The sequence below is a fragment of the Scyliorhinus torazame genome, chromosome 16, assembly GCF_047496885.1.
Source record: "Scyliorhinus torazame isolate Kashiwa2021f chromosome 16, sScyTor2.1, whole genome shotgun sequence".
Taxonomy (NCBI): Eukaryota; Metazoa; Chordata; class Chondrichthyes; order Carcharhiniformes; family Scyliorhinidae; genus Scyliorhinus; species Scyliorhinus torazame.
Window position 1 is genome coordinate 188,147,757 of NC_092722.1, and position 20,256 is coordinate 188,168,012.

Genomic DNA, 20,256 nt, shown 5'->3' on the forward strand with positions numbered 1-20,256 from the left:
CTCTCACTGTCCACCTTAACCCATCCTCTGATCTTCTTGTATGCCTCAATTAAGCCACCTCTTAACCTTCTTCTCTCTAACGAAAACAGCCTCAAGTCCCTCAGCCTTTCCTCATAAGATCTTCCTTCCATACCAGGCAACAATCTGGTAAATCTCCTCTGCACCCTTTCCAATGCTTCCACATCCTTCCTATAATGCGGCGACCAGAATTGCACGCGGTACTCCAAATGCGACCGCACCAGAGTTTTGTATAGCTGCAACATGACCTCATGGCTCCGAAACTCAATCCCTCTACCAATAAAAGCTAACGCACGTACGCCTTCTTAACAACCCTCTCAACCTGGGTGGCAACTTTCAGGGATCTATGTACATGGACACCGAGATCTCTCTGCTCATCCACACTGCCAAGAATCTTACCATTAGCCCAGTACTCTGTCTTCCTGTTATTCCTTCCAAAATGAATCACCTCACACTTTTCTGCATTAAACTCCATTTGCTACCTCTCAGCCCAGCGCTGCAGCTTATCTATGTCCCTCTGTAACTTGTAACATCCGTCCCCACTGTCCACAACTCCACCGACTTTAGTGTCATCTGCAAATTTACTCACCCATCCTTCTACGCCCTCCTCCGGGTCATTTATAAAAATGACAAACAGCAGTGGCCCCAAAACAGATCTTTGTGGTACACCACTAGTAACTGGACTCGAGTCTGAACATTTCCCATCAACCACCACCCTTTGTCTTCTTCCAGCTAGCCAATTTCTGATCCAAACTGCTAAATCACCCTGAATCCCATGCCGCCGTATTTTCTGCAGTAGCCTACTGTGGGGAACCTTATCAAACGCTTTACTGAAATCCATATACACCACATCAACTGCTTTACCCTCATCCACCTGTTTGGTCACCCTCTCAAAGAACTCAATAAGGTTTGTGAGGCACGACCTACCCTTCACAAAACCGTGTTGACTATCTCCAATCAAATTATTCCTTTCCAGATGGTTATACATCCTATCTCTTATAAACCTTTCCAAGATTTTGCCCACAACAGAAGTAAGGCTCACTGGTCTATAGTTACCGGGGTTGTCTCTATTCCCCTTCTTGAACAAGGGGACAACATTTGCTATCCTCCAGTCTTCTGGCACTATTCCTGTAGACAAAGATGACTTAAAGATCAAAGCCAAAGGCTCAACAATCTTCTCCCTAGCTTCCCAGAGAATCCTAGGATAAATCCCATGCGGCCCAGGGAACTTATCTATTTTCACACTTTCCAGAATTGCTAACTCCTCCTCCTTCTGAACCTCAAGCCCTTCTAGTCTAGTAGCCTGAATCTCAGTATTTTCCTCAACAACATTGTCTTTTTCCTGTGTGAATACTGACAAAAAATATTCATTTAGCACCTGTCCTATCTCCTCGGACTCCAAGTACAACTTCCCACTACTGTCCTTGACTGGCCCTACTCTTACCCTAGTCATTCGTTTATTCCTGACATATCTATAGAAAGCTTTAGGGTTATCCTTGATCCTACCTGCCAAAGACTTCTCATGTCCCCTCCTGGCTCTTCTTAGCTCTCTCTTTAGATCCTTCCTAGCTAACTTGTAACTCTCGAGCGCCCTAACTGAACCTTCATGTCTCACCTTTACATAAGCCTCCTTCTTCCTCTTGACAAGTGTTTCGACTGCTTTATTAAACCACGGTTCCCTTGCTCGACCACTTCCTCCCTGCCTGACAGGTACATACTTATCAAGGACACGTAGTAGCTGTTCCTTGTACAAGCTCCACATTTCCATTGTGCCCATCCCCTGCAGTTTTCCTCTCCATCCGATACATCCTAAGTCTTGCCTCATCACATCATAATTGCCTTTCCCCCAGATATAACTCTTGCTCTGCGGTATACACCTATCCCTTTCCATCACTGAAGTAAACGTAATCGAATTGTGGTCACTATCACCAAAGTGCTCACCTAACTCCAAATCTAACACCTGGCCTGGTTCATTACCCAGTACCAAATCTAATATGGCTTCGCCTGTCGTTGGCCTATCTACATACTGTGTCAGGAAACCCTCCTGCACACATTGGACAAAAACGGACCCATCTAAAGTACTCGAACTATAGCATTTCCAGTCAATATTTGGAAAGTTAAAGTCCCCCATAACACCTACCCTGTTGTTTTCACTCCTATCCAGAATCATCTTTGCAATCCTTTCCTCTACATCTCTGGAACTTTTCGGAGGCCTATAGAAAACCCCTAACAGGGTGACCTCTCCTTTCCTGTTTCTAACCTCAGCCCATACTACCTGAGTAGATGAGTCCTCATCAAACATCCTTTCTGCCACCGTAATACTGTCCTTGACTAACAATGCCACCCCTCCCCCTCTTTTACCACCTTCCCAGCGCTTACTGAAATATCTAAACCCCGGAACCTTCAACAACTATTCCTGTCCCTGCTCTATCCATGTCTCCGAAATGGCCACAACATCGAAGTCCCAGGTACCAACCCATGCCGCAAGTTCACCCACCTTATTCCGGATGCTCCTGGCATTGAAGAAGACACACTTTAAACCACCTTCCTGCCTGCCGGTACACTCCTGCAACTTTGAAACCTTACTCAAGACCTCACTACTCTCAACCTACTGTTTACTGGAGCTACAATTCAGGTTCCCAATCCCCTGCTGAACTAGTTTAAACCCTCCCGAAGAGCATTAGCAAATTTCCCCCCCAGGATATTGGTACCCCTCTGGTCCAGGTGTAGACCATCCTGTTTGTAGAGGTTCCACCGACCCCAGAATGAGCCCCAATTATCCAGAAATCTGAAACCCTCCCTCCTGCACCATCCCTGTAGCCACCTGTTCAACTCCTCTCTCTCCCTAGTCCTCGTCTGGCTATCACGTGGCACGGGTAACAACCCAGAGATAATAACTCTGTTTGTCCTAGATCTAAGTTTACACCCTAGCTCCCTGAATTCCTGCCTTACATCCCTATCCCTTTTCCTACCTATGTCGTTGGTACCTATGTGGACCACGACTTGGGGCTGCTCCCCCTCCCCCTTAAGGATCCCGAAAACACGATCCGAGACATCGCGCACCCTGGCACCTGGGAGGCAACACACCAACCGCGGGTCTCTCTCGTTCCCACAGAATCTCCTATCCATCCCCCTCAATATGGAGTCGCCAATGACTAATGCTCTACTCCTCTCCCCCCTTCCCTTCTAAGCAACAGGGACAGACTCTGTGCCAGAGACCTGTACCCCATGGCTTACCCCTGGTAAGATGGCCCCCCAACAGTATCCAAAGCGGTATACTTGTTACTAAGGGGAACGACCACAGGGGATCCCTGTACTGACTGCTTCCTCCCAGCCCCTCTCACCGTCACCCATCTATCTTTATTCTTCGGAGTAACTACATCCCTGAAGCTTCTATCTATGACCACCTCTGCCTCCCGAATGATCCGAATTTCATCCAGCTCCAGCCCAGTTCCCTAACGCGGTTTCTGAGGAGCTGGAGATGGGTGCACTTCCCACAGATGAAATCAGCAGGGACACTGACGGCGTCTCTCACCTCAAATATTCTGCAGGAGGAACATTGCACGGCTTCCCCTGCCATCCCCTCTAGATAAAAAAGAAAAAGAAAGAAAGAGCTTACCTGTTATTCACTCCCCTTCTCAGCAAGCACTCACTCAGCAACCTCTGCGCCCCGCACGATAACACCTGAGGGAAAATAAAAGAAAAACTACTTACCAGTCACCAGCCAATCCCTTACCTGCAGTCCATGACATCACGGTTCAACTTCTTTCTACTTCTACCTGCCCTCGAGCCTTCCTCTTGATCTTTACAGCGGTTGTTATTTTTTTTGGTTAGAGGAGGGTGTAGGGAGGGGAACACTGAAGAAGTGTTTCGGGTTTAAGTGTCACTTGACAACAGCTCCTCCACAAACCACTTTCAAGTTAGGGTGAGCACAATGCCGTATGCAAATTTCCCCTGCAACAGCCAATCAGCAGCTCCGCCTTACTGCCCTCTGCTGGATGCTTGTTTTCACTTGAACAGCTAGGGTCTCTTGCTCAGGTACACCTTCAGGTTAGGGTGAGCACAACGACGTATGCAAATTTCCCCTGCAACAGCCAATGAGCAGCTCCCCTTTACTGCCCTCTGCTGGATGCTTGTCTTCACTTGAACAGCTAGGGTCTCTTGCTCAGGTTCATCTTCAAGTTAGGGTGAGCACAACAGTGTATGCAAATTTCCCCCACAACAGCCAATCAGCAGCTCCACTCTGCTACCCTCTGCTGAGGAATTATGTAGCTTGGGAAAAATGTTGCCAGAAAAAGTGGTGATATGTGGAAATCTGGGTGAGAGGAGTAGCGTTCCATTATATGTGGTAAGGTTGGAAAGGCAGTGAAGAGTGGTGAAGTGGTAGTTGGAGTAATAGATAAACTATCTTGTCCAGGAATGCAGTTTATCTTGGGTAATGATATAGCTGGATTGCAGGTGGGAGTGATGCCTACTATGGTTGATAAGCCATTGGAAAATCAGTCAACTGAAGTTTTGAAGGACGAATAGCCTGGGATTTTTCTGGATTGTGAAGTAACAAGGTCGCAAAGTCACAGGTTAAGACAAGAGGATAAATCAAAGAATGACGATGAAGTTGAAATGCAATTATCAGAAACTATTTTTGATCAGATGGTTGAAAAAGAACAAGAACAGGTGGAGGATGAGGCGGATATTTTTAGTTCAGGAAAATTGGCAGAGTTACAACAGAAGATGTAGAAATAAAATGGATATATCAGAAAGCATATACAGAAGAGGAATCTGAGAGTATACCAGAGTGTTATTACCGTAAGAATGATGTCTTGATGAGAAAATGGAGACATTTATATATGCAGGCGGATGAAAAGTGGGCAGAAGTTCATCAAGTGTATTGCCGGTAGGGTATAGAAAGGAGGTGTTGCGAGTTGCACATGAGGTACCAGTGGGAGATCATTTGGGAATAAGGAAAACTCAAGCTAAAATCCAGAAACATTTTTATTGGCCTGGACTACATAAAGATGTAGTTAAATGTTGTCATCATGTCTCACATGTCAAGTGATAGGGAAATCTCAAGCGATAGGGAAACCTCAAGCAGTGATAAAACCAGCGCCCTTAATACCCATTCCAGCATTTGTGGAACCTTTTACAAGGGTCCTAATTGATTGTGCAGGACCGCTTCCTAAAACAAAAAGTAGGAATCAATATCTTTTGACTGTAATTGATGTGTCTACAAGGTTTCCAGAGGCCATTCCAGTACGTAATATTACAGCTAAAAGGATTGTGGAGGAGTTACTTAAATTGTTTATTAGATATGGACTACCCACAGAAATTCAATCAGATCAAGGAACAAATTTTACTTCAAAGTTATTCAAAGAAATTATGGATAGCTTAGGAATAAAACAATTTAAATCAACCGCGGACCATCCAGAATCACAGGGAGCGTTAGAAAGGTGGCATCAGACATTAAAGACAATGTTGAGGGCGTATTGTCAAGATTATCCAGAGGATTGGGATAAAGTAATCCCATTCGTATTGTTTGCAATTAGGGATGCACCTAATGAGTCTACCAAATTTAGTCCTTTTGAACTAATTTTTGGTCATGAAGTAAGAGGACCACTTAAATTGATTAAGGAAAATTTGGTGGGTGAGAAATCGGAAATTAAACTATTTGAGTACGTGTCAAATTTTAGGGAACAATTAAATAGAGCAGGTGAATTGGCTAGACAACATTTGAAAGTTGCACAAAATGTGATGAAACGGGTAGCGGACAAGAAATCCAAAGTTCGTAGTTTTGCCAGTGGGGATAAAGTTTTAGTGTTGTTACCAGTGGTAGGGGAGCCTTTAAAAGCTAGGTTTTGTGGATCGTATCAGATTGAAAGGAAATTAAGTGAGGTGAATTATGTGGTAAAAACACCAGATAGAAGGAAAACTCACCGAGTGTGTCATGTGAATATGCTTAAAAGGTACCTTGAAAGGGAAGGAGAGAAAAAGGAAGTTTTAATGATTCTAACTCAAAGTGACGAACCAAATCCAGATGACTGTGAATTTGACATACCTCAAATTAAATTGGAAAATGAGGATGTTCTTAAAAAATGGGATGAATTGTTAAGTTACCTTCCAGAGGAAATACGAACTGACCTGAAAGAATTATTGATATCAAATGGGCAAGTTTGTAGAGATAAATTGGGAAGTACTAAAATGGCTATACATGATGTAGATGTGGGAAATGCTGTTCCTGTCAAACAACATCCATATAGACTTAATCCTTTAAAATTGGCACAGGTTAACAGAGAGATTGAGAGTATGCTGAAGAATGGCATAATTGAAGTGGGTTGCAGCCAATGGAGCTCACCCAAAGTGATGGTTCCTAAACCAGATGGTACCCAACGGTTGTGTGTGTATCGAAAGGTGAATGCAGTTACAAGAATGGACTCATCCTGTCCCACCATTGAAGGATTGCATGGAGAAAGTGGGACAATCTGCTTTTATTTCCAACTTCCAGACATGGAAAGAACATTTAAAACATTGTATGGAGTTCTTCGATCGACTTCAGGAGGAGGGTCTGGTGATGAAACTAGCCGAAATGAATTTGGAGAAGCCCGAATCACTTTCTTTGCGGAGTTTCCGATATCCTCCAGAGGAAGGGAAATAATGCGATTTCTTAACATGAATGAATTTGATCGAACAGCTGTGCAAATGTTTGTGGCGTGATTACTCCACTGATGGAATTGCTGAAAAAATTCAATGGACAGCGGGCTTTCAACAGGCATTTGACTGCCTGAAAGCTGTGATCACCAATGCTCCTGTATTGGAGAATTGCAAGGGACTCTGTGGTCAGATTGAACTAAAGTATCTGATTCTAAAGAGAAATGCTGAGTAGAGGAATGGATGGATCATGCAGAGATTTTGTTCAAAGAGACTGTCAATTGAGAAGGTTTTCGGGTGGAGGAAGAAGAACAAATAAAAATGGACTATATTATTTTGCCTGTTTGAGTGTGTTCTTTTCTTTAAATGAAAATGTATATATACTGTGTGTATTTCTTAGTGGATGGTGCAAAAGTGAAAAATGAAACCATCTTGAAGGTGATGGTTTTTTTTTTCTTGAGGGGAGGTGTCATGTGAGAGTACCTTTAAGACATGGATATTTAAGCAATGTACTTTAAGAAAACAGTGATGTCAGAGAGTGGGTGGAGCTGGACTTTTGGTCAGCCATTTTGCAGGTTTTTAGTTTCAGTTTTGAAAAAGAGCTGGTGTGTGTCTGTGTGTTTCCAGAGAGCTGCAGTTAGTTTGGAAAGAGCTTGTGAGTGTCTGTGTTTTGCAGTGAGCTGGATTTGCTGTGATGTCTGCCATAAAAGACCATCTCTGGATCATTTAGGCGATTTAAACTCAAAATATATATATCCTTCAATCTGATGTGATACCGTTTAAAGGTGTTAAGTCTCTTGGAAGTTTGAAGGAACATTTTAAGGAGTTATTTACTGTTGCAATATTTTCTGAGTTATCTTTGAGGTAAGGGGTGTTAAGAGAGCCAATGTTTATTTAAGATGTTAAATTGAGTTCATGGAATAAATGGCTGGTTTAGCACAGGGCTAAATTGCTGGCTTTGAAATCAGACCAAGGCAGGCCAGCAGCACGGTTCAATTCCCGTCCCAGCCTCCCCGAACTGGCGCCGGAATGTGGCGACTAGGGGCTTTTCACAGTAACTTCATTTGAAGCCTACATGTGACAATGAGCGATTTTCATTTCATAAACAGTGTTTTGTGTTTAAAAACCCACATGTCCATAATTGTAATCCCACACCTAGGGAACAAGCCGTGTGCTCGGAAAAGCAACAAATCCATTAAAGGGAGAGGTTGGTTGAACTCCGTGATACATTTTGGGGTTCTGAAAACGCCCTGCCCATAACAACCCGGACGAAACCCACGCAGCCATTGGGAGAACGTGCAAATTCCACACAGACTGCCACCCAAGGTTGGAATTGAATCTAGATCCCTGGCGCTGTGAGGCAGCGGTGGTAACCACTGTGCCACTCCAAGGAGATCACACTCAAACTTTATAAAACACTGGTTCGTCCTTAACTTGGGGAATTGTGGACAATTCTGGGCCTCACACTTCAGGAAAGCTGTAACGTTCTTTAGAAATGGCATAACAAAGGTTTATCAGAATGTTACCTAGGATGACGAGAGGTCGGCAAAGTTCTCCTTGGAACAGAGAAAATTAAGAGGTGACCGAATAAAGACTTTGAGATGGCGAGTGATTTTGATAATGCATTTGGGAAAAACCGATTCCCTCTGGTGAGTGGATCAGTAACCAGAGCTCATCGATTTCAAATAATTGTCACAGGATCTAAGGGGGGAGATCTTTTCACTCAGCGTTGTTGGGATCTGGATCTGAAAAGGTGGCGGATGCTGATTCCATGAATAATTTTAAGAGGGACTTGGACAGGTCCTTTGAGGGGTGGGGGGGTGGGGTGGGGGTGGGGGGGCAGCGGGGGGGGGGGGGGGGGGGTTGAAGAACTCACACAGTTACCGAAAAAAGGCTGGGCCACGGACCTGAGCACAACTGCGCTATCATGAATCACACTCAGGTCGCGATGGGCTGAATGGTTTCTTGCAATGTTAGCTTCTATCATCATCGAAGTCAGACCACCTGGCCCATCCGGTAAACAGTCACTGTGTTTGCATACAGGAAAACCTGGACCAACACAAACTGGATCTACACATTTGATTCTCTTACCTGCTGTCTCGTAAGGAGAGGATTGGTGTGCATGTGTGTGTGTGTATATTCAAGTGTGTGTGTCTATATTCATGTGTGTGTGTGTATTTCTGTGTGTGCATATGTATGGGGGTTTATGTCTGTGTGTGGGGTGCGTATGTGTATGTATGTGTGCGTGGAGGTGCATATGTGTGAGCGTACATGTGCTTTGTGTGTGTGCATGTGTGTATGTATGTGTACATGTGTGTGCGTGTAGATGTGTGTACGTGTGTGTGTGTGGGGGCGCTTCTGTGTGTGTGAATATACATGTGCGCATAAGTGAGTGTGTGTGCATGCGTGTTTGAGGGTGCGTATGTGTGTGTGTACCTGTGTATGCGTATTGATGTGTTGGGTGTTCTGGATCACACACAGGTCACTAAAACTTGAAGTAGTGCAACACTATTTTATTCAAAGGTTAACTATTTAAACATACTTGAACTGTGGGTAAATACAATACTAGCTTTAACTAAAGACTTTTGCCTTGTCCTAACCAGTTGATGCACTCAGCACATGGTGAATGTCTGTGTTGCAGGCTGTAAGCTCTGTCCTCCTAGCTAGCTGCTACTCGAATGAGCGGGAACTCTGATGCCCCCTTTCTTTATAGTGCGTGTGCTCTCACTGGTGATTGGCTGCGGTGTTGTGTATGTTGATTGGTCCCACTGTGTGTCCATCAGTGTGTGTCTGCACCATGATATACTGGTGTATATTATGACATGTATGTGTGTATGAGAGTGACTGTGTGTGTATGTGTGTGTGTCAGTAACTGTGTGTGCATGCATATGTGTGTGTCTGTGGGGGGTGCATATGTGTGAGTGCCTGTGAGTGTGTGTTAGTGAGTGTGAGTGTGAGTGTTTGTGTGTGACAGTATGTGTGTCTGTGTGTTAGAGTATGAGTATGTGTGACTGTGTGGATGAGTGTAACTGTTTGAGAGAGCGTGTGTGTGAGTGTGTGTCTGAATGACTGTGTGTATATAGATGCCTGTGTGTGTGTGTGACTAAGTGTGAGTGAGAGTGAGTGCACCAACGTGTGTCTAGAAATTGAAATAAAAAGAGGATAATTTTTGTGAAAATAACCAAGGATGGTGTGGGAGGCTGAAGAGGGGTCAGTTTGAAGCATTTCAAACTTATTATTATGTCAAAACAATCTGACGGTGGAATCACTGTGATGTAAGTATTGTTCTTTAAAAATGGCAATGCTTCTCTGAGGCGGCATTAGAGTAGGGAATGTTTGCCGGAAAATGTGAAAGATATTTTGATTTTGGTGATGGAAGAGGATTAGAAGGGAAAGAGCCGCTTTGAAGACTGATGTATTAGAGAAGGTGGGTGCGGAATGTTGTAATAAATGATGGTCTGTTGATCGCAGGGATTGATGATCCTCACCAACATGGCCGTGGGCTAGCTCTGGCGGACTTCAACAGGGACGGGAAAGTGGATGTCGTGTACGGCAACTGGATGGGGCCACATCGCTTCTACCTGCAGACCAGCGTGAATGGAAGGGTCCAATTTCGGGTAAGAAGCTGTGATTATTTCATATGAGGGTGTTTTGTCTCCCAAGGTAACGTCACAAAGTTCCACTCCAGGGTTTGAGCACAAGTATCGAGGCTGACAATCCAGGGCAGTACCGAGGGAGTGCTGCACTTTCAGAGGTACCGTCTTTCAGGCCTCACATTTCAGCTGGAGGGATGTAAAAGACCCCAGGGCCCTATCTCAAAGAAGGAAAGGGGCATTTTCCCTGGTTGCCTGGCCAATATTTATGCCTCAGTTAACACAGCCAAAAACAGATGATCTGGTTATTATTGCGTTGCGTCCTTTGGGAGCTTGCTGTGCACAAGTTGGCTGTTGTATTTCCTACATTATAACAGTGACTACGGGTGGATTCAGCGGCCTTGTCGCACCTGTCTGGGTGTCAGGCCAAGGCCTTGAATCTCGCGAGAGGCCTCTCTCTGTCTCCCTCGATTCGCGACTTTGGAAACGTCTTGCGCGACGTCACGATCGGGATCTAGCCCTCACTGGGCGTGGTCCAGATCAACAGGCTGGATTCCCCTGTCGCCCGGGAGTCACCGGCCACGGCTGGGAGACCTGGCCAGGGCGCCGCGTGGTACTGATCCACACAGATGTGGACCAGACGTAACGGCACCTGGGGGGGGTGGGGGGGTCTCCCAGGCCGGGAGGCCGAGCACAGGACAGGGTGGTACCCTGGCTCTCCCCCTGGCACCCAGGCACCTTGGCACTGCAGGTCTGGCACCCTGGCAGTGCTACCCCCGGCCAGCAGTGACACTGCCAGGGGTCGGGTCGGGGGTGGCAGGGGGCAAAAATGGCTGGGGAGACCGGGGGTCCTGAAAGAGTGGGGGGGGGGGGGGTTGAGTAAAGACCAGGGCAGCCAGACAAAATGGCGACCCAATCTGCGAGGAGCCTTTCCTGCTGGCGAGCTTTAGCTGACCAGAAAGAAATCCCTCCAAGAGTGCTATATAAATGCAAGCCTTTTTTTTTATTTGTCTTAAAATCAAAGTTCAGTGGGGTCATGGCTGTTTGCTGTGCCCTTAAAGTGTTGACTAGCTTGTTGGGCAGTGTGTTGATAATCGGATGCTTCCACATGCTCGCAAGGTGATTGGCGATGAGGAGGCAGGACACTGCTACCTTCTGGAGGGCAATTAGGGGCGGGCAGGCTGGTCTTGCCAGTCACACTCACATCCCAGGAACAAGTAAAAAAAGGGCTATCTAAATTTGTCCGTTCCGAATACCCAGTAGTGTCACCATCACTGCATTCAAATGTGTAATAAATTATCCCAGTCTCGCCAGAAGCCATTCTGATCATTATCTTTACGAAGAAAACCTTCCCCTCTATCAGTTCCACAACTGCCTTTTATTATCTTTGAAACAGAGTCTCTCATACACTCTCACAATAAAATTCTTGACCTCTAATATTTTATTTTTATTGTGTAGTTCATTGTGATCATCTGGTTGAGTTTCAGGCTCTTTGAAGGGAAAACAGCGAATGGCTTTGTCGCTGGGCTACTAATCCTGAGGCCCGAGGCTAACGCTCTGAGGGCCGGGGGGGTTCAAATCCCACCCCTGCGGCTGGTGGAATTTAAATTCAATGAATTAGAGTTTAAGAAAATCTGGAATTGAAAGCCCGGGCCGAGTTTTCATTCCTGTGTCGGGCGTGCGGAGGTGGCATAAAATTCCAGATTCCGCAAACCCGACTCGGAGAAATGGGGGGACCAGACGGGTGGGGGATGGGGGATGGGGGACGGGACAGCTGCTGACTGGAGTCAGGCTCATCACCCCCCCACCCCCCGGTAACCGTGAGGAGGCTGCAGCTACTGGGATTGCCGGGTGGAGGGTTGGGCTTGTTAAAAGGCCCACGTCGATGTCCTGGGACTTTGGATGACTGAGAGAGGAAGGGGAGGGATGCGGGATCATGTTTATGATTTTGGTTAATTTCGAATACAGGGGGCAGGGCCAGGGGCCACTGTCCTGGGCATGGCCCTCTCCTCCCTGCACCCCCCCCCCCCCCCCCCCCCCCCCCCCGTCCTGCGGCGGGCTCCCCTCGACTGCTTCACGTTTATAAAAAGCCTGACTGACGTGACATCACTTTTGTGTGGGGGAAATTCTAAATGTGGGGGCAACATTTTGTGGGGAAGCTGCTAACTATATTAAAATGTATTAAACTGCATTGAAATGTCGGGATCCCCGTTACGCCACTGGCGATGGGAGGGGAAAATTGCACAACGAGGAGCACGATTCGGCGGCCTGGTCACGCCCGCCTTGGTCTGGGGATGGGCTGTTGAATCTCACAAGAGGCCTCCTGCAGGATTCATGATGCTCAAAATATCTCGAGAGATTCAACGGACTCTCGCGCAAAGGTGTGATCTGGATCTCGCTCTCGCTGGGCACGAGACACATATGCATATTTAAATGAGCCATTGCCAATTTAAACATGTGCTCATCAGATTCACCCCGGTGCCCGGGATTCACCGGCTGCGCCTGGGAGACTGCACCAGGCCGTGGTTTATTGCTGGTCCACGCAAACGTGCACAAGTCGCAACATCACCTGGGGGAGTGGGGGGGTCTCCCGGGCCATTGGAGACCCCCGGGTGGTCGGGCATTGGGCAGGGTGGCAGCCTAGCACTCCAGCTGGTGCCTGGGCACCTTGACACTGCCTGTCTCACACCTTGGCACTGCCACCTGGGCTGAGAGTGGCATGGCCAGGGTGCCAGGCTGGCAACATCAAGGCGCCCAGGTGCCAGGTTGCCCATGCCAGGGGTCGGGCACGAGTGTGCCTGGCTGCCCATAAGAGGTGGGGTGAGGGGGTCATGAGGACCCTGGAAAAGATAAGTTGGGTGAAGTGGGGGGGGGGGGGGGGGGGGGCAGTCCTGAGCTGCGGTGGGGTTGCCTTTAAAAATGGGGGCCCCATCCGCGAGTAGTCTTCCAACACTGGCGAGCTCAGCCCAAATGGCAACCGTGCGGCCTCGACAAGGAGTTCCTCAGTGAGGCCAAAAGTACCCAGCAAAGTGCCGTTGAATAACGGGGTCTTTTTCAGCGCTGCAGGTTAAATGTGGCCGAAAGTGGACACAGAGGACGCGATTCATTGGAAAAATGTCTAAGTTTGTTTGTGACGGAGTTTCAGTGAGTTTCCCGCCGGCTCTGCTGGTGAGTTCTCCACCGCTATTCAGTGACCCTCGGGGCTGGATTGCTCCGCCCCGCCCACTGCCCCATCGTCACGAGCGAGAGGCCAACAATGGAAAATCCTTTAACCTCGGGCGAACACTGACATAGAATCCTGCCCTTAGTCACCTTTTTTGGGCCCTGGGGAGTTTCCCACTGGTTTAGTCCACACTTGGGGCAGGATTTTCCGGCCACGCCTGCCCGGCGACCGGAGAATCCCGCCCGAGGTCACTGGGCTTTCGTTTGTCCACGTTTCGCCCGTGGTGATCTTGCAGCGGCCGGGGCGGGAGAATCCAGCCCTTACATTTTTTTTTAGCACTGGGGAGCTGACCTCAGAAATCGGGCCGCCATTTTGAAAGGGTGGCCCGATCTCTAAGTGAGCTTGTGGGTCCCCCACACTCCCACGCATGGGCAATGTACTCCCCCCCCCCCCCCCACACACACACACACACACACACACGGGCACTATCCTACACCTCCCAAGAGAGGACTCCCGCTATGGAAGTCCCTAGGGGTTCCCCCACTTTCAGGACACCACCCACACCCCCTTAAAGGCCCCCCCTTCCAGGACGCCACTCGTCACCCCCCCCCCCAACATCTCAGAGGTCCCTACTTATCTGCCCTACATACCCCCACCCTTCAAATTCCCCTCCATCGTCCTTTCATGGGCATGGCCATCCTCGGCCCCTAACCCTTGGCACTGTCACCCTAGCACCGAGGCAGTACTCCAGCCAGCTTATGCGATGCCATTTGGGCACCTTGGCAGTGCCAGCTGGGCAGTGTCAAGGTGCCAGCTGGGCAGTGCCAAGGTGCCCACATTCCAGGGGGAGGGCCAGGGAGCCACAGTGCACTGGCCCTGACCACCCCGGGTTCTCCGGTAGCCCGGGAGACCCCCTACATGCTGTTCTACCCGGTCCACGGTCCACCTTTGTGCGGACCAGTGCTGAATGGCTGCAGTCTCACTGGAGAGGCCGGTCAATCCCAGGGAAGTTTGGTCCTGCTCCTTTTGGGCAGGATCCTGACTCCGACGCCTCGTGGGACTTGGATGCATACCGCGAGGGGTGAAGGCTGCCGGGAAGCCCACGGGAGGCACCTCCTGGGATTCACCGGCTTCACCGCGCTAAAGTCAGAGCGCAATGTGGTGGTGGATCGCGCCCAGAATTTCCCCGGCGAGAATCTCGTTTTCCGATTTTCACATGATTTTGCGTCCACGGCGCCGTTTGGGCTCAAGGCTAATCCCAGGCGCAAATCGATCCCGATGTTAGCATTTGTCTGATTACATACCTGTGCAATGATTTGGGATATTGCACTATGTTGAAGGTCCTATTCGACAACACCTTGGATTGATAGAGAATCTTTAATGGAGTAAAATGTGTCTCACAGTGAAATAATCAAATACTATTTGACTGAGTCTTACAAGGAGATATTGGAGAGGGGTCAGAGGTATCGGTTTTAAGGAGCATTTTAAAGGTAGAGAGAGAGAGGTAGGGAGGTTCAGGGAGGGAACCCCTGAGCTCAAAGCCCAGGCCATCAATTAAAATCAGAGATGTGCCAGCTGCCGGAATTGGAGATCTCTGAGGGGGAGGTTACAGAGATATGGAAGGGCTACGAAAGGGAAAGGTGGTACTGCTGTTGCCTTATGTTATTTGGCTAGACCTGCTGCAGGCCAAGCTTTTACTCCGCATGCAATAATGTACATCATGGAGGGGTGAGGCATGGCTTCTCCACTAGATCTGTGTTAGAGGCTTAGCATTCTCATGGAGGGGTCAGTACCTGAATCTGTGCTCCTAGCTGGGAGTGACACTCAAATAGTCAGCGCCGCAGACAACTTCCCAGTCTATGATCATAGAATTTACAGTGCAGAAGGAGGCCATTCGGCCCATCGAGTCTGCACCGGCTCTTGGAAAGAGCACCCTACCCAAGCCCACACCCCCACCCTATCCCCATAACCCAGTAACCCCACCCAACACTAAGGGCAATTTTGGACACTAAGGGCAATTTATCATGACCAATCCACCTAACCTGCACATCTTTGGACTGTGGAAGGAAACCGGAGCACCCGGAGGAAACCCACGCACACACGGGGAGAACGTGCAGACTCCGCACAGACAGTGACCCAAGCCGGGAATCGAACCTGGGACCCTGGAGCTGTGAAGCAATTGTGCTAACCACAATGCTACCGTGCGGCCCTCAACACAAGTGGCCACTTGGTGAGGCACCAGCGGGACACAGATCTCCTTCAAACCTCATTCCTGCCATGTGATTGCATAAAATAAGCTTTTATTCTTTAGCGTTTCGAAGACAAAAGGGTGATCAAATTGAGGTACTTAAAATGATCAATGGAATTGATTGGGTATGTAAAGAGTGAGGGTGGTAAAGGTGGACGGGACAGAGTTCAGAGCAAGGGGGAAGAACCTCTAAATTCAAGAGGTGGCGTTAGGCAGCACGGTGACGCAGTGGTTAACAGCGCCAATCCCAGCGTCGGGTGACTGCCTGTGTGGAGTTTGCATGCGCCAAGTGTCTGTGTCAGTTTCCTCCGGTTGCTCCGGTTTCCTCTCACTGTCCAAAGGCGTGCAGGTTAGGTGCGGTTACCGGGATGGGGCAGGGGTGTGTGGTATGGCCGGGCGCTCTTTCAGAGGGTCAGTGCACACTCGATGGGCCAAATGGCCTCCTTCTACACCGGGGATTCTATGGTTCCACGGAAGCATTACGTCAACACAAAGAGGAGTGGGAATCTGGAAGTCAATCCTCCAAAAAGCTGAGGGTCGATTGAAAATGCAAAAACTGAGATTGGTAGATTTTTGCTCAGCAAGGGTTATGGAAGCAAAACGGGTAAATAGAGTTAAGATACAGATCAGTTATGAATAGAGAACAGGATCAGGGAACGGCAAAGCTTCCACATCTTACCATCTCTTTCTAAGCTCATAAATTTCAGTAGGTAATAGAGTTTACAGACACCAAAAAGGCATCTAACGTTTAGGCTGTTGAACTCTGATAGACACGTCAATGCTTTACTAAGACAGCTTGCGTTCAGCTCAGGTGGCGTAAAATTGCTGATTAAAGAAACCGCCTTGAAGTCTTTGTACAAAAGCCCAGTTTTTCCCATCGTTCCGCCATCTTACATGCTGCCAAACAACAGGCGCGTTAGGGTGAATAGCGGTTCGGTGTCTCAAATTGAAAATTGGTGCTCGGTTAACTTGGCCCATTATCAGAAGCATTAAAAATAGATAATTGGATGCATTTTAAGCCTGAATTACAACTTTAAGTGCAGATCAAAACAATAGACAGTTCTCAGTGGGCTGAGCAGCAATTTCCATTCCCAGCGTTTCACGTTTGAATGTTCTGCATTAAAATAAAGTGTTCTGTACCAAGGGTGAGTGGTGTAATCTGTTGTAATTCTGTACAATGCTCAGAATCGGAAAGGGTTCAATCCATTGTGCAGCATTCCGAATGGGAAGGGGTTTAATCCATTGTAATTCTGTATGATGTTCAGAATGGCAAAGGTTTGAATCCATTATCATTCTGAACAGGGAGAGAGATTGTAGATCCCTTGGAATCTTCGCAATCAGAGTGAATGAGAAAGATATTCAATGTCTGAACACTGTGTTGGCCCAGTAAAGGGGCGATTTACCCATCACAATCCACCAAAGGTCCTTCAACAGCCCATGGTATCTACCACCTGGAAGGACAAGGGCCGCAGATACACAGGAACACCATCACCTGCAAGTTCTCCTCCCAAGTTTCTCTCCTTCCTGACCTGGATCCATCTGGCCGTTCCTTCACTGTTGCTGGGTCCAAAAAAAAACTCCCTCTCTAACAGCACTATGGATGCACCCACCAAACATGGACTGCAGCAGTTCAACAAGGAGACTCGCCACCACTTTTCCAAGGTCGAGTAGGGGTTGGGCAACAAATGCTGGCCGAGCCAGTGATGGCCACATCCTGCGAAATAATTTTTAAAAATACTTTTTTTTTGATTATTGGCAGAGTTTTAGCCCCAGGTTGGTATTTCTACGACCATATTGCACCGCATGTTGGCACAATCAGGTGGTCTGACACCCTGGGCTAGTGGGCGGTCAATTGCAGACCCACAGACCCCAGAGTCCCAACACAAATGAATGAACTAATAAGTCTATAATGCTCACAGAATCTTTGGCCCTTGACTGCCCAATAAATTAAAATCGCCAGGTTTGTAAGTTGAACACCAAAGAACTTTATTTATAACAGAAAGAAAGTTGAAATACGCGGTAATTATAACAGAATAACTGCCAGCTAATCTACTACCCCCACCTTTCACCGGCCCTCCCTCTACCCTAATCACACACAAGACAGACAAACACAGAGGGTTTTGGGGGGGGGGGGGTAATGTAACGGGGACCAAGATGAAAAGAGAGAGTCCTCACTTCTGATGTTGAAGTCTTTGCAGCAGGCTGTCCTCCCAGGATACTTATTGACAAAAGCTACCGGTGAAGTATTGGTGATGATATTCTGGCATGCGTATTCAGTCAGTACTCCCAGACAATAGGATTCCCTCTGGAGTATCACTTTAACTTTTATTAGATGGTCCTTCACTCAAAGAAACAGCCTCAGGCCTGTTTAATTTTTACTTGTCTCCAACTCTACCAGAGTGACCAACAGTCTAACTGAGACAAGAACAGAGTTCCCCACAAAAGATTTTAAAAGGGTTTTAAACATCTGAACCCTGCCTGCAGTTGGTGGCTGGACTGGTTTCCTCGCAGTTCCATTTAGCTGTGCAGAGAGAGAGGTTTCTACCTCAGATCTTTAGAAATAATCCATTAGGTGAGAGAGAGGGCAGAGCTGTGACCCTCCAGGCTTCTGGAGTAAACGCGGAAGTAAGACCTGGTCTCACTAAGGAACAGTCCAGAGCCAGCAGAACCAATCGCTGCCTGTCCCCGAGAAGAACCCGGCTTTTGGGGACATCTCATTGGCCAACGGCCAAGCCAGTCACTCTGGGTCATCGCTGATGTTAGACCAAACAGTTTGTCATATGAGGAGTGGTTGAGGACTCTGGGTCTGTACTCGTTGGAGTTTAGAAGGATGAGGGGGGATCTTATTGAAACTTACAGGATACGGCGAGGCCTGGATAGAGTGGACGTGGAGAGGATGTTTCCACTTGTAGGAAAAACTAGAACCAGAGGACACAACCTCAGATTGAAGGGACGATCCTTCAAAACAGAAATGAGGAGGAATTTGTTCAGCCAGAGGGTGGTGAACTCTTTGCCGCAGAAGGTTGTGGAGGCCAAATTGCTGAGTGTCTTTAAGTCAGAGATAGATAGGTTCTTGATTAATAAGGGGATCAGATGTTCATAGAATCATCGAATTTACAGTGCAGATGGAGGCCATTTGGCCCATTGAGTCTGCACCAGCCCCTGGAGCGAGCACCCTACTTAAGCCCCACACCTCCACCCTATGCCTGTAACCCAATAACCCCACCTAACCTTTTCGACACTGAGGGCAATTTATCATGGCCAATCCACCTAACCTGCACATCTTTGGACTGTGGGAGGAAACCGGAGCACCCGGAAGAAACCCACACACACACGGGGAGGAAGTGCAGACTCTGTACAGACAGTGCTCCAGGCCAGGAATCGAATCCAGGTCCCTGGCGCTGTGAAGCAACAGTGCTAACCACTGTGCTGACAAATTATGGGGAGAAGGCAGGGGAATGAAATGAGAAAAATAACAGCCATGATTATGGGCAGCAGGATAGCACAGAGGGCTTAAGTGGGTCGGTGCAGACTCGATGGGCTGAATGGCCTCCATCTGCACTGTAAATTCGATGATTCTGCACTGTATGTTCTATGATTGAATGGTGGAGCAGACTCGATGGGCCGAGTGGCCAAATTCTGCTCCTATGTTGTATGGTTTAAACAGCCCATCCGGCTGGAGTTTCCTGTTTCTAAATTAAAGGTAAGCCGCTTGGTCCTAAAGACACGAATCATCCATGGACATAAAATGGTAAGAGCGAAAAGATTAACGGAAATTAAAATGAGGAAAAGGGAACAGACAGGGACTAAACGGGCGGATCCTTCCACAGGGTATGAAGACTACGGGCGTCTACATTCTAGCAGAATGTGCACTGCAAAGTCAGATGGAGAATCCTATGAAACCATAGTTAATGATCGTGTAATAAACAGGATTTCATGAAGGAACAATAACTGACTTGTCCCCCGGGCCCCATTGATATCCAGAAGATTAACTCAAACTGATTTAAACAGGTTGGAATGAAATATTCACTGATCATCAACTCGCATTTGCTTTACAAAATAATTTTTTTTTTAAAGTAATATCATTAAAGTGAACTGTTTCCATAATAGAGAAATAATTCAATTGTGTGCAACCTCAGTATTGTTGACTGATTTGACCTTTAAAATAGAGTAAATATGTTTTGGATGTGTGAACAATTTTAATGAATTCTATTGCATCATTTGATCAATCCAGTGATTTATTATCCGTGATTAGCTGATTCCAAAATTGTTAAAGGGTTTTATTAAATAAATTATTTTGTGCTTCTCCCCATTAATTAAGCTGGCGAGAAGTTAACGCGTGTCTGATTGGTTAATCAATACCAAATAGTGACAGGCTCAAGTTTCATTGAAAGGACATTTTTATAACCTTTTGTGTTTCGCAGAGGATTGCCCCTGTGTGTGGGCCCTGTCCTGTAATTTCCTGCACTTCCCCTTGACATGCTACTGGTCCTGCTGCTTCCCCAGCTAAATGGTTGGCCTTTGTGGAGGTGATCTGGAAATTCCATGGTTGGCAAATGCAGGGAAAGACATTTCTCAAGAGGTGAAACCGC

At 47.5% G+C, this 20,256-nt stretch overlaps 1 protein-coding gene across 2 annotated transcripts in view; it reads left to right on the forward strand.

The window, feature by feature from the left end:
• crtac1b (cartilage acidic protein 1b) overlaps window positions 1-20,256 on the forward strand; it is a 401,398-nt gene that overhangs the window by 254,745 nt on the left and 126,397 nt on the right. For both annotated transcript variants that reach the window (XM_072479631.1, XM_072479632.1), the window contains exon 7: window positions 10,132-10,277. In XM_072479631.1, coding sequence (XP_072335732.1) covers window positions 10,132-10,277 — 146 coding nt within the window. The remainder of the gene's footprint in view (window positions 1-10,131; window positions 10,278-20,256) is intronic.